This window comes from Equus przewalskii, chromosome 26 (assembly GCF_037783145.1).
Source record: "Equus przewalskii isolate Varuska chromosome 26, EquPr2, whole genome shotgun sequence".
NCBI classification, from domain to species: Eukaryota; Metazoa; Chordata; class Mammalia; order Perissodactyla; family Equidae; genus Equus; species Equus przewalskii.
The window spans coordinates 873,291-885,947 of record NC_091856.1 but is presented as its reverse complement, the minus strand read 5'-3'; the positions used below and the strand labels follow the sequence as shown (position 1 = coordinate 885,947).

The following is a 12,657-nucleotide window of genomic DNA, read 5'->3' as shown; positions in this document are numbered from 1 at the left end:
GCTAGCATCCATCTTACGCCCACAGCAAACACAGTCAGTTCTTCATGCTTCTCTCTGCTGAGCCACGGCCCTATTTCAGAACCTCACAGTAACACCCCACAGATGGCTACAGTTGACTGGGTTTAGTATGACACATGAGATGTTTGCCAGTCCTGGCTCTGGCTTTTCTGTTTGATGTAGTTTGATACTGGCTGTTCATTTAAAATATTCTTTATTATGTTTCTAATCCTGGTTTACTAAAAATCCTTTTTTAAAAATCACAAATAGATATTTAATTTTATAAAGGTTCCCCCAATATCTGTCAGGGCGATCAAATAGCTTATATTTTCTTTGGTTCATTCCTATGTTAATTACATTGATATATTTTTCCAGTTCTATCATTGTTGCGGTCCTGGAATAAATCCTACTAGTCTTCTTTTTTTTTTAGACTTTTAAAAAATGTTTTCCTTTTTCTCCCCAAAGCCCCCCGGTACATAGTTGTATATTTTTTAGTTGTAGGTCCTTCTAGCTGTGGCATGTGGGACGCCGCCTCAGCATGGCTTTGATGAACAGTGCCACGTCCACGCCCAAGATCCGAACTGGCAAAACCCTGGGCTGCCGAAGCAGAGTGTGTGAACTTAACCACTTGGTCACAGGGCCGGCCCCTAAATTATTTTATTGAGGCCATATTGGCTTATGACATTTTGTAAATTTCAGGTGTATGCTATTATATTTCAGTTTCTGTACAGATTGCATTGTGCTCACCACCAGTAGTCTAGTTTTTATCTGTCACCACACATGTGTCCCTGTACCCCTTTCGACTTCCCCCGACCCTCTTCCCCTCAGGTAACTATCAATCTGTTCTCTTTATCAATGTGTGTGTTTGTTTATCTTACACATATGAGTAAAATCACGTGGTATTTGTCTTTCTCTGACTTTTTTCACTTAGTGTAATATCCTCAAGGTCCATTCATGTTGTCGCAAATGGCGCAATTTTGTCTTTTCTATGACTGAGCGGTATTCCATTGTCTATATATATATCAGGTCTTTATCCATTCACCCATTGATGGGCTCTTGGGTTGCTTCCACATCTTGGCTATTGTGAATAATGCTGCAGTGAACACAGGGCTGCATAAATCTCTTTGGATTGTTGATTTCATGTCCTTTGGATAACTACCCAGTAGTGGGATAGCTGGATCATATGGTAGTTCTATTTTGAATTTTTTGAGAAATCTCCATACTGCTTTCCACAGTGGCTGCACCAGTTGCATTCCCATCAGCAGTGTATGAGGGTTCCTTTTTCTCCACACCCTCTCCAACATTTGGTATTTTTAGTCTTAGTGATTATAGCCATTCTGATGGGTGTGGGGTAATAGCTCATTGTAGTTTTGATTTGCATTTCTCTGTTAATTAGTGATGTTGAACATTTTTTCATGTGCCTGTTGGCCATATGTATATCTTCTTTGGAAAAATGTCTGTTCATATCCTCTGCCCACTTTTTGATTGGGTTGTTCATTTTTTTGTTGTTGAGTTGTGAGTTCTTTATATATTTTGGAAATTAACCTCTTGTTGGATATATGATTTGCAAATATTTTTTCCCAGTTGGTGAGTTGTCTTTCATTTTATGGCTTCAATTGCTGTGCAGAAGCTTTTTAGTCTCATGTAGTCCCACGTGTTTATTTTTTCTTTTGTTTCCCTTCCCTTTGAAAAGATACTGCTAAGGCTGATGTCAAAGAATGTACTGCCTATATTTTCTTCTAGGAATTTTATAGTTTCAGGTCTTACATTTAAGTCCTTTACCCATTTTGAGTTAATTTTTATGTATAAGATAGTGGTCTACTTTTATTCTTTGACATGTGGCTGTCCAGTTTTCCCAACACCATTTATTGAAGAGACCTTCCTTTCTCCATTGTATGTTCGTACTCAGCTCCCAGGTGGCAGGACTGTGTTCTGGAGTAGACAGACTAGCGAGCCTCTGCTCTCCTGTTCTGCTCCAGGTGGCCTTGGCAGTCATCTCACTAGCGCCCCCCTCCTTGCTCCTTCCTAGGCCCCGCCTCCTGCCTCTGGCTTGGCCCTGTAGCCCTGGACACAGTACACACAGCACAGAGCCATCGGCTCAAAGGCAAACAAAAGGAACTGCCTGGGTTCCCGGGACTATGGCCAGCATCTTCACACTGGGGCTGAACCCTCAGCACCCTCATCATATCCCGGGGTAAAACTTCTTACCCAGAGCATACCCCTGCTTCCTTCTGAGGATAGGGGTAGAGGGATAGGAGTTGTGTCCCCTAGACCTCTGGGCCAAGAGGACATAGTGGTTTGGGAGGCCCAGGGCTGGGGTATCAATGGTGTTGGACGGAAAAGCAAAGGCAAAGTGGTAGCTGGGCTTGCCACAAAGCTCTGTGTTGTCTTCTCCATGGTAACAGGGTAACAGCAGAGGGGAAGGGTAAAACCCAGAAAGAGAACTGAGAAATGCCTCCTCCAAATATATACACAGCTGAGTCCAGAAAAGATTAGGGCTTCAAAGATCTCTGCTTCTGCCTCTTGGGATGGTGGGGCAGAGGGATTCTGGAGGTGACTGGGTGAGGCCTGTGCTACAGGTACACTGGACATTGCCCACTATTTCGGTTCAGCATGGGCCAGGCCTATGGTCAGATTACTGGTCATCTACTTCGGGGCTCTCCTGGCCTAGCCTGGCCCCCTGCCCATCGCACACTTCTGCCTCCCATTTGGCCTCCAAGATCTCCCGAGGTTCCCAGGAGAAGAAGCCTGCGTGTCAGGCATGGGCACAAAAGGCTCAGCTCTAGCATGATCCCTGGGTACACAGGTGTGAACAGGTGCCCCCAATCCCAGAACATGTGTCCCAAACACTAACAGAAATCTTCCTCATCCCCTGCCCACCCAGGATTTGTACCCCAGGCACAGTTCATTTTTGCCAAGAACTGCAGCCAGGTGTGGGCTGAGGCTCTGCATCATTTTACTCAGTGGCATGGGGGACAAGGGAGTCAAGAGCAGCTGCCAAAGGAGGCTAAGGGAGAAAAAGACATGGGGAAAGAGCCAACACTGGAGCCAGAGCTGGAGGCCAAGGAGGAGCCACAGCTGGGAGAGAAGGTAGAACAAGTGAGACCAAGAAAGCTGAGGGGTCTGCAGTGGGGTGGGAGTAGGGAGCCTTACATCTGTGTGGCCAGGCCTGGGGATGGCCATGAGTAGCTTGGCTGTGGGTACGGGGGACATGGAGTTGACTGCCAGCTCCACCTCCCTGGGAGCTTGTGTTAGAGCACAAGGGCTGAATTTGAAAGCCCTATTTCTTCTCTCCACTCCCCTCACAAGGCTTCCCCCTACTCCACGGATGACAGAGATCCTCGCAAGTTCTTCATGTCAGGTGAGAGGAGGTGGGTAATGACCAAAGGCGTGGGGAGGCCCCCAGGAGGTCCTGACTCAGTATCCCATCCCCCGGGCTTCACTGGTTATGTGCCCCATGCCTGCTTCCTCTTCGGCTCCAGCTTTCCTGTGCTTACCAACCAGGCACTGCCGGAATTTGGACAGATGTACTCATGGGGCAGACCTCAGAAGGATCCCAAACATCTCCTCCCACTTTCCATGACTTTCCCTCAGAACCTGGGCCTTTTACCTAACTATGGGGGCTCTGTGCCAAGTAAGGATAGTCCCAGAGGGAGGCTTTGGGGACTGGAATATCATGGAGGGGGATGGGGGGACGTGGTTTGGGGGGTTGGAACTAATAGGTAAGGGGGAACCTCGGATCATGTGGTTGAGCTTTATCATTGGGCAGAAAAGGAAACTGAGGCAGCTCACAGTGGGGAGTCAGGACCAGATTTTGGAGGGTCTGGACAACTGGCTGAGAAATAAATGGCTTTTCCATGCCACTAGTTTCAAGTGACAGACTCTCTGGGTCACACAGGGTGTAAGTTCCAGTTTGGCCACACATCTTGGCATCTCACCCATGATGCTCTGGGCCTCAGCACCCTCCAGAGGCAGCTCCTGGTGTAGGTACCTGGACTTCAAGTTCTTTCTTCCCTTTTCATCCTGTCCCAGCCATCCTTTTGGAAGGAAGAGAGATGGGCCAGAGGGTAGTGGGAGCCACAAAGAGAAAATGGTTTGGAGGCTGAGCACCTTTTTTATTAATAGGTGTAATAAATAAATAAATAAAATACATAAACAGAAGCCTGGGCTCCTCCTCCCTCTTCTGATCACCAGGTACTGGCCACAGCCTATTTACAGCTGGGGGCTTAGGGATCTGGCCCCAATACTGTTACCCCTCCTCCTCACCACCTGGCCTAGGGAACCCTGCAAATGGGCTTCTGGTCACCTCCCTCCATACAGATGTACTTGTCTGTACCCATGGAAGGGCTGGCCCAGATGGGCTGGGGAAATCCTGGCAGCCCAGTGCTGTGTCCCTTCCCTCCTTTCCTGGGTGGAGATCTGGACGAGGTCACTGGGACAATTAAGGGGGAGTAATTAATACTGAGCACAGGCATATGTGGCCCCCAGCTCTCAGTCTACTCTCAGTAGCCAAGCCAGAGGGAAGGGCTCTCAGGCTCTGAGTCTGGGGGTTATGAGGGTCCCCGAGGCCACCAGCATGCACAGGGCCTCAGTTTTGGCTGCTTCCGGGCGTTGGACTTGGAGTTGGGGTCAACGTCACGTAGGCCAGAGGCACCAGGCCCATGTCAGTGCCACGGCTGCAATGCAGCCAGTCTCCTTTGGCTGGCCCCAGCACCCGTAGGATGTCTCCCTTGTGGAAGCTCAGCTGTCCAGGGCCTGTGGCCAGATGGTGGCACAGTGCCTTCACCTTGCTGGGGAAACAACAAATGAATGTCAGAGAAACCCCACCCAAAGCCAAACGCAGCCCCTAATCCTTCTGTCCCCCAGGACTCACCATGGAGGCTTGGAGGGCAGGGCTGGAGGGTGTGGCTCCTGCAGGCTCTCCCTGGGCTCTGGCTCCCGGCGGGCACCCACTGTCTGCACCACTAGTTGGAACATGGACTTGTCCAGGCTCAGCCAGTCTGAGGGTAGCCTAGGGGAGAGCAGCCAGGGCTCTGGCTCTGTCTGTGTCCTGGCTTAGATCAGGTGCCCCACTCTCTCCATCTACACTACGGGCTGCCTCTTACCTGTTTGTGGGTCGGGCTTCCCGCTGAACCTTTCGGGACCCAAAAAGGTGTCCCCACTTGATGCCCCCAGGTGAAGGCTCAGAGGTTCCTTCCTCATTTTCTGCTGGGGGAGCAGTCGACCCCTCCCTCTCCCGACTGCGTCTCAGCTCGGCCAGCACAGAATCAGGGGGGCTTCCCATCCAGAAGGGCCAGGCCCTGCCCAGAGTCTCCTCAGGGGCAGGGCAGGCCTCAGCTCCCTCCACGACTCCCTCCCGGGGGGGTGGCCCCCTGCCTCCGGCTCCTTTCTTTTTCTCACTGCTGCTGCCACTGCTGCTATTGCTGCCACCTCGGGGAAACCTAGAACCCTCAGTGGAGCCATCGATGTAGACCTGGGAGCTCTGCATGAGCTGGTACCACCAGCCAGCCTGCCCACCTTGGGCCCACCTGCCACGCCCTGAGCCCCCAGCTGCCTCTGCCATCTCTTCTGTCTCTTCTTCTTCCTCTTCATCTTCTCCACCTTCTGGGGCACCCACACCCTTCACCCGCTCCCCATGGGCTGCCCTGTCCATGTCTCCAGGGCCCTCCTGGCCCCGGGCCTGGGCCAACTGCAGCGTTGAGTGGGCGGATAGCAGCAGGTCCTGGGACACCCGCAGCAGCTCCTTGTGCTGCCGCTGCTGCTGCCCACTTTGCAGCAGCCGGTGCTGGAAGAGCAAGTCGAGGCTGAAGGGCAGCAGGGCCAGGGGCTGTAGCAGCAGCAGCAGCTCCTCAAAGAGGCCGGGGCACACGGTATGTGCTGCGCTCAGGAAGCCCCATGGCTGGTAGTGGGTCTGGATGATATCTGGGGGAGAAAGAGAGAGGGACTGAGCCACAAAGAGAGGCAGAGCCTAGCCTAGGGTGGGCCTGTGAAAGCCAGCCTGGGCAAAGCCACCAGCTGTGGAGTGTGCCACTTACAAGTACAACAGCGTAAATGATGCCTCCTGAAGTTGTGCGGAGCATAAACTCCACATCTTTAAGTGGAGGCCCCGAGTGGAGGAGAGAGGTGTTGGGATTCCTGGCCACCCTGACTTCCAGATTGCCTGACTCCAAGGCTCTAACACAAGCAGAAGCTGGGGAGGACTGCGTAAAAGCCTAAGCTTTGAGAATGAAAGCTTGTGTTGTTCCCCTCCCCACCTCTAGCATCTGAAAAGACAGCTCTGCCTCCCTCTTTTGATCATCTGAGGTCTGGCTTATGCTGAGCTGCAAGAGAGAGCAGGGTTCTGGGCATTACCTTCGTGGTTATAGAGGTGATTAAACCAGAACTCCAGGGACCGGATGCTGTAGGGAGATAGGAGGAGAGTTGAGTCTTGTGTGGATATAGCCAGATGATAAGGTACAAGGGAGACAGACCTAGGGCAGGGGTATAAGTGAACACCTCCTTTCTACGGCAGGGATGCTACCCGTTTCATTTCATGTAATAAAGTTCTAGAAAGTCAGTGGGGATGTAGGAAGGGGGTGAACATTTGATTCATAAGCCAATCACTTCCTCCTAGAATGGAGTTGGCCTGCAAAAGACCCGAGAAGTCAGGGCAGCTACTGAAGGAGAGTACAGGGTAGCTCAGGAAATGACCTGAGCCCATACTTGAGAAAGAAGAATACTGTGATGTGGGTCCCAAGGTGGACTTAGGGTCAAGCAAGATTTGGAAGCAGTGCTGGAATTGAGAGGATCAGGGTTTACAATATCCGGAGAAACTGAGAACCAGATTAATTTTCAAATAAACCAGATTATGGATTTATAAAAGCAGAAGACCATGTTGATGATCACTGCCAGAGGGTCGTGGGTGTGGTGGGAAACCAGGGACCTACTGAGAGAAGCTATAGTTAGGTAGGGAGAAAGTGAGGCTGGGCCCTGGCTACAGATCCCACAGATCCCCTTTTTGTCTCAGTCTAGGGAGTTGTTTCCTTATAGCTGGCAGAGCCCAGGGGAGGGGCCAGTGGTTTGCAGATCTTGCTGTTCCACACACTCACTTGAGCAGGCCGAGGATGAAGGCGTTGAAGCGCATGGTATGACTGGTGAGCTCTGGGAATTGGCTGACTTTGTTGTAGAGGCCATGCAGGACCTTGGTGGATGGGCCTGGGAGGAAGACAGAGTTGGAAGTCACACGCCCAATCTCTGGAACCCTAAATTCAGCCTGGGGTCCCCATCTTGCCACCCAGCACTTACCTAGCTGTGTGGAAGCCTCAACCACACTCCACGGCATGTTCTTCCGTTGCCCAATGATGACATCTAGCACAAAGGCCTTGAGCCCATCCTCCAGCACAGCCCGGACGGCAGGGCACAAGTACTTCAGAACCAGGTGGCCTACATTGGGGCTCACAGAACTATTCCCAAGCTTTGCCTGTGGATGCAGTAGGAAGTACAGGGAATGATTTGAAGCCTGACCTTGGTCCTCTCCGACTCTCTTAGTCACCCTTCATGGTGCTTCTCTTGCGATCCTCATCCCTAAGTATCCAACCCTGAGCTCTAGATACAAGAGAGCAAGGGAAGGTGGTAGCACAGAATAGGTGAGGGTCAGCAAGGTAGAGCTCAGCTCTCCAGTTTCTCACCTACCTTCACCCCAGGATCCCGGCTTGTGCCAAAATGGGCCACAATGAGGTCCACAGCAGTGTTAACAGCTTTCACGAGCCCTGCAAGTGAGAATTAGATGTGACAGGTCCCTAATCAAGTCCCTGGGCAACTCAGGTGGGACTGAGCCCTAAGTGGGGAGAGGGAAGGGCTTCCACACTCTCTCTCTGCCCCTGCACATGGGTCTCACCAAGGCACCAGGCCCTGGGCCTTCCTGTTTTTGCCCAGTTCTCAAGCCCCTCCTGTTTTCACCTGTCAGCCTGGACCCACCTCAATGATTCCACTGTCAAGACCTTCAAGTGTTCTCATTTCCTTGCCCTCTTAGTCCAGTCCTGGGTCAATCTAACTGTCTTCTCCACTCTGAGAAACCAGGCTATTTGCTGCTGGAGAAAGTCCAGGGCCACTCACATCAGTGACTGACCAGGGCACTTCTCTAATGTAGCCTCTACTATGCTCTCAAGTTGCCATGCCAAATCTTTACCATTCTTCTCAAGTCCTTGGTTCTACTCCACACAGAGAACAGAGGCCACTGGTCATGAATTCAACTTCCCTATCCATCCAAAAGACATAACTATAATATATCTATCCTCCCTCCCGTCTCTCACTCCCTGTATCTTGGAGGAAGGTGGCTGTTCCCCTTCTTGCCCAAAGTTCTTGCTCTCCCTAAGCTTTGAATCTCCCACTCTGCCTCTGCAAGGGACTTGGGCTTCATCCTTCTCCCTTCTCACAGGCTCCTTCCCTTCAGCCCACAATTATGCTCAATTCTTTCCCTACCATCTTTAAACAGCTCTCTGTCTTACTTCAGTGGTCCCTTATTTGATAATTGAGTGGTTCCTTGTCAGTCCGTATCTTACTAGGTGTCACCATCACGCTTACCCAAGCTGCTGGGTCCCGTAGTACTTGAACTCCCCCAATTAGAGCACTGGGCACTGATTTATGACATGGCAGTCTCCCTCACCATCCTTAGCTCCCTGAGGGAAGAGACTGAAGCCTGATTCTCAAGCATCTGATAAATGACCCTGGCCCCCTCGCACATACAACACATAGGACAAAGACTTTCTACCTCTCGCCCCAATGCCTGTACTCTAAGTCCTTCTAGCACTTGGAGTTCTCAGACAGGGAACTATTCTGGAGGGCTAGAAGGTAGGGCAACAGGCACAAATAGGTAGTGACAACAGAATTCCTGGCCTGAGCTGGGGGCAATATTCACCTTTTTTCTGAAGCAGGTCAATGGAAATGGCCTCTGAGTTGCCATCTGGGGATAGACAAAACTCAGCTGGAGGCTTCTCGGTCAAGGAAAAGGGGTCTTGGAAGTCAGGGCAGGTCAGTGGTAATGGCTTCACTACTTGACCTTGAAAGAAGAGAAAAATCAGTCCCAAGCAACTCTCTTTCCAAGAGTTGCAGCTCAGTTCTGTGCCTCATACCCTGAAGCAGTTCCTTCTCTACCCCTTCCCAGCTATGGCAGAGCCTGCCCTGGGTGTACTGGGGACCTGGCCCACAAACCATTCAGCCGGCAGTTCAGATGGCCAGCAGCACTGAGGGAGCCAGGAAACTCAAAGATGGGGTTCCTTCGGGCCAGCCGAGCTTCCTGTGGCCTTCGGTCTAGGCTCCCTGACAAGCCAGGCGGCCCTAGTGGGTTCTTCCTCCTGTACTCCCGCCACTTGAGTGCTTGAGGGGATAGGTGGTTGGCTGAAAGCAGAACAGATTAGCAGAAGAGACAGGCAAGAGTTAGTAGGAGACAGCATTTCATATCTACCCAGTGGGCCCATATAAAACATGAGGGCTGGGAGTGTGGGGATATTAACCACAGATGCTGGGGAAGGAGATGCAAACATTATAATCTCTGGCCCCAGGCTGGAGTATAAAAAGCCAATCAAAGGGGAGACAGAAGTACTTGGGGTCACGCCGGGGTGGGCAGTGAAGTTCATACCGTTACTGGGCCTGGAGGCCATGCTGCCCTCACCACCTCCCCGGGCCAGGCTCTCTGCTCGGCTGAAGCCAGATCTCCAGGAGCCCAGAGGAGGCAGGCTTCCTGTTCCATGGAGTCGGTACTCAGCCAAGGTCAGTATCTTCTGATCCTCCTTTGGTGGCTGCTGGGAGGTGGCAGGCCGGACAGCAGGAGGACAGGAGTGGCTCCATGGGGGTGGGCTTTCTGTGGCTGTGGCCTGCTCTAGGGGAGGGGAGCACGAAGTGGAAGGAGAAGAGTCGGTGCTGGGCCCAAAGGGGCCAGCACTCCGAATGGGGGAGTAGCTGCCCAGGGGTGATGGCCGTGAGGTTTCTGGCTCAGGCCCAGCTTTCCCGGCCCCTTTGTTGGCGGATGCTTGTGACTCCCCTGAAGGAGCTGGGGCTGGGACTTGAGCAGTGGGGGCAGCCAGTGGGGCAGGCTGCTGTGCACGGCTGCAGCCCGAGAGGCTGTAGAGTTGGGAAAGGCTGTGGAGGGCCCGGGCCTTGGCCAACTGCTTGGGGAAGTGGTGCTGGAACACGAAAGGCTGGATGGGCAGCGTTGTTGGCCTCTGCTCCTTGCTGTAGCGAAGGACTGGTCGGCTCTCAGCACCACCCCCTGTGGCAATAGGGATGGAGAAGGAATCAGACAGACACTGAAACCCACATGAGAGGAAGCAAAGAAGCAGACAGGAGCTGATGCTCACTGTGGAAAGGGGAACGGATGGGCAGGAACTGGGGTGTAGGACTTGAACGGGGTAGGGGGTAATCCAAGTTTGTGGAATGTGACACTGCTCCCCCTTCTTTTGTAAAACTTTTCCTATTGTTTTCGTGATACTGAACTGTCTTGTATACTCCCTTCATTTTCTTGACTTCAAAGGTAGGTGTATCTTAAGGCTGCTTTTTTTTTTTTAAAGTTTTTTTTCATTTTTCTCCCAAAGCCCCCGGTACATAGTTGTATATTTTTAGTTGTGGGTCCTTCTAGTTGTGGCATGTCCACACCCAGGATTCGAACTGGTGAAACCCTAGGCCACCGAAGCAGAGTGCCGAACTTAACCACTGGGCCACAGGGACGGCCCTAAGGCTTAATTCTTATATCTCACTTTACACTTTATTCCTGGCACTGTTCAAGTTCAACATGCATACAGATGACTCCTGAACGCACAGCTTTAGTCTGACCTTCCTCTTGATCTCTAGATCACTGTGCTTTATGGTTCTGCTTTCACTTAAAATTTGCTCTTTAAGAACAGTTAGCTTTTCTCTTTTCTCCTTATGACTTCCATTTCTGTCAATGGCAGAACCACCATTTTCTTTGTGTCTAAGGCTTAAAGACTTGGAGCCAGTCCCAGATTTTCAGTCAAGATCATCGTCCCTTGTCTCCTCTCAAGCCAGCAGATTTCATTCTTGAGAGAATCTAACCATAATAAAATATTTCTTTACTTGCAGCCAGAATCAGCCTCCTGTCCACCCACTCCCATTCTTTTATGATCCTGGCATTGGAGCGTCAGAGTCCATCCACATCAGCTCCCTCTACAGAGAGGTGTGTTCCCCAAGACTAATCCTCTCCTGGTCTTTCAGCCAGTCTCTAGGTCAGTGTCCCGCCAAACACAGGGCACAGAACTAAACACAAAACTCCAGGACACTGCACAGTAGCACTGCCTGTGTATGGGTTGTGCTTCTGATACAACACGTGCACACTGTAAACATTTGAGTGAACACAAGGTGGCGCGAGAAGCATCCACACCACCTGAACCCCCAGTGTGGCTCACTAGCACAACTCTGGCTCAGCAAGTCCGTGAGGCAGGCATTAATATCCTTACTTGACAGATCAGGGTATTGGAAATCTAGAGAGATTAAGTCCTTTGCCCAAGGTCACACAACTAGGAAGTGGCAGAGCTAGAATTCTGCCTAAGCCACAGTCCGACTATTGTTCTCTCCACTACCTTGTATTGCATGTGAAATGGTTATAAGGCCAGGTTTTCCTATCCCTCATCTTTTCCCATTTATTTACTTCAGTGAGTCTTAAGTGGACAGTGACAACCCTATCAGGGAGGTGTTTCAGAATCACTCCCAGGGGCATTTTCAAACTATGTGCTCCTGTCACCCCCAGTCAGTGCTTAGAGAGCCCCCTCTGTCATTCTCCCTTGCTCAGAATGCTCCAGCTGTACTTCCTTCTGTCCTTAAACATGCGAAGTTCATTAACATCTCAAGGGCCTTTTGCACCTGCTGTTCCTTCTGCCCGCAGTCATCTCATCATTCAGGCTTCAGCTCAAACATCACCTCCTCAGTAAGACCTCTGACCATCCCAGCCCCTCTGGCAAGTCACACTCCTATCTCATTACCCTCTTTTATTTTCTCTTTGGCATTTTTTTCACTATCAGAAATTATTTTATTTGTTTATTATCTATTACTCCTCATAAGGGCTCCAGAAAAGCAGAGTTTTTTATTTCTCATTGCTTTATCCCCAGTGCCTAGAACAGAGCCTGGTACATGGTAGGTACTGAATGAAGATTTGTTAAATGAACTGTCACCCCTGGTTCAGGCTAGTTTCATTGCATCCAGAATCTTCTTACATAAATCAGCTTGCTTCCTAAAATACCAATTTTATTTGATCCCATGTGGCCGCTATTGCACACAGAATAAAGTCTAATCTTCTCAGCTAGGTAGGTGTCCGTACCTGCCACAAATTAGACTGCTCGCTCCTCAAACTTCCACACCTGCCATCCTTTTTGACATCACTCTTCCCACCCCATCCCCATCTTTAAGCATATTGCTTTTCCTGCTGGCAATGTCTTCCTCCTTCCCACTTACTTAAACATAAGATTTCAAGACTGAGCTGGCCCTCCCAACCACAGCTTTATTATACTCCCTATATCAAGTACGTTTGAATTAGACTGTTTATTTGCACTCTTTTTAAAATCCTCCCTGTTAAGTTCCCAGGATATGGTTTGAGGCAGAGGAATAAGATCAGGGAAGAAGGGGATCCTATTGTGGGGAGTAGGTCTCTGTTCTATTCTCAGGGAACACAGAGAA

At 50.7% G+C, this 12,657-nt stretch overlaps 2 protein-coding genes across 20 annotated transcripts in view; one reads left to right on the top strand and one right to left on the bottom strand.

Annotated features, from left to right (window-relative positions):
• Nucleotides 1–1,513: 1,513 nt before the first annotated feature.
• Nucleotides 1,514–3,984, top strand: CIMIP2B (ciliary microtubule inner protein 2B). Of its 3 annotated transcripts, none has more exons than XM_008534358.2 (6): nucleotides 1,514–2,191; nucleotides 2,577–2,803; nucleotides 2,882–3,096; nucleotides 3,307–3,358; nucleotides 3,419–3,631; nucleotides 3,896–3,984. In XM_008534358.2, exons 1-6 carry the CDS (start codon nucleotides 1,893–1,895, stop codon nucleotides 3,982–3,984), a joined length of 1,095 nt encoding a protein of 364 aa, XP_008532580.1. In that variant the 5' UTR covers nucleotides 1,514–1,892. The 3 variants fall into 3 exon arrangements, with proteins under 3 accessions (XP_008532580.1, XP_070451782.1, XP_070451783.1); XM_070595681.1 differs by having other exon boundaries at nucleotides 2,882–3,125; nucleotides 3,502–3,631; XM_070595682.1 differs by lacking the exon at nucleotides 3,896–3,984 and having other exon boundaries at nucleotides 3,502–3,655.
• A 107-nt stretch (nucleotides 3,985–4,091) lies between these two features.
• The window catches only part of RUSC2 (RUN and SH3 domain containing 2), a 60,265-nt gene continuing 51,699 nt past the window's right edge, over nucleotides 4,092–12,657 (bottom strand). For 8 of the 17 annotated variants that reach the window (XM_070595659.1, XM_070595672.1, XM_070595669.1 and 5 more), the window contains 10 exons: nucleotides 9,614–10,243; nucleotides 9,187–9,372; nucleotides 8,894–9,034; nucleotides 7,669–7,745; nucleotides 7,282–7,456; nucleotides 7,086–7,191; nucleotides 6,349–6,395; nucleotides 5,103–5,919; nucleotides 4,871–5,008; nucleotides 4,092–4,787 (listed from right to left, as the gene is read on the bottom strand). In XM_070595659.1, the coding sequence (XP_070451760.1) occupies nucleotides 4,586–4,787; nucleotides 4,871–5,008; nucleotides 5,103–5,919; nucleotides 6,349–6,395; nucleotides 7,086–7,191; nucleotides 7,282–7,456; nucleotides 7,669–7,745; nucleotides 8,894–9,034; nucleotides 9,187–9,372; nucleotides 9,614–10,243 (2,519 nt within the window). In that variant the 3' untranslated portion in view covers nucleotides 4,092–4,585. The remainder of the gene's footprint in view (nucleotides 4,788–4,870; nucleotides 5,009–5,102; nucleotides 5,920–6,348; nucleotides 6,396–7,085; nucleotides 7,192–7,281; nucleotides 7,457–7,668; nucleotides 7,746–8,893; nucleotides 9,035–9,186; nucleotides 9,373–9,613; nucleotides 10,244–12,657) is intronic. The other 9 variants (XM_070595661.1, XM_070595674.1, XM_070595671.1 and 6 more) reach the window with 2 other exon arrangements.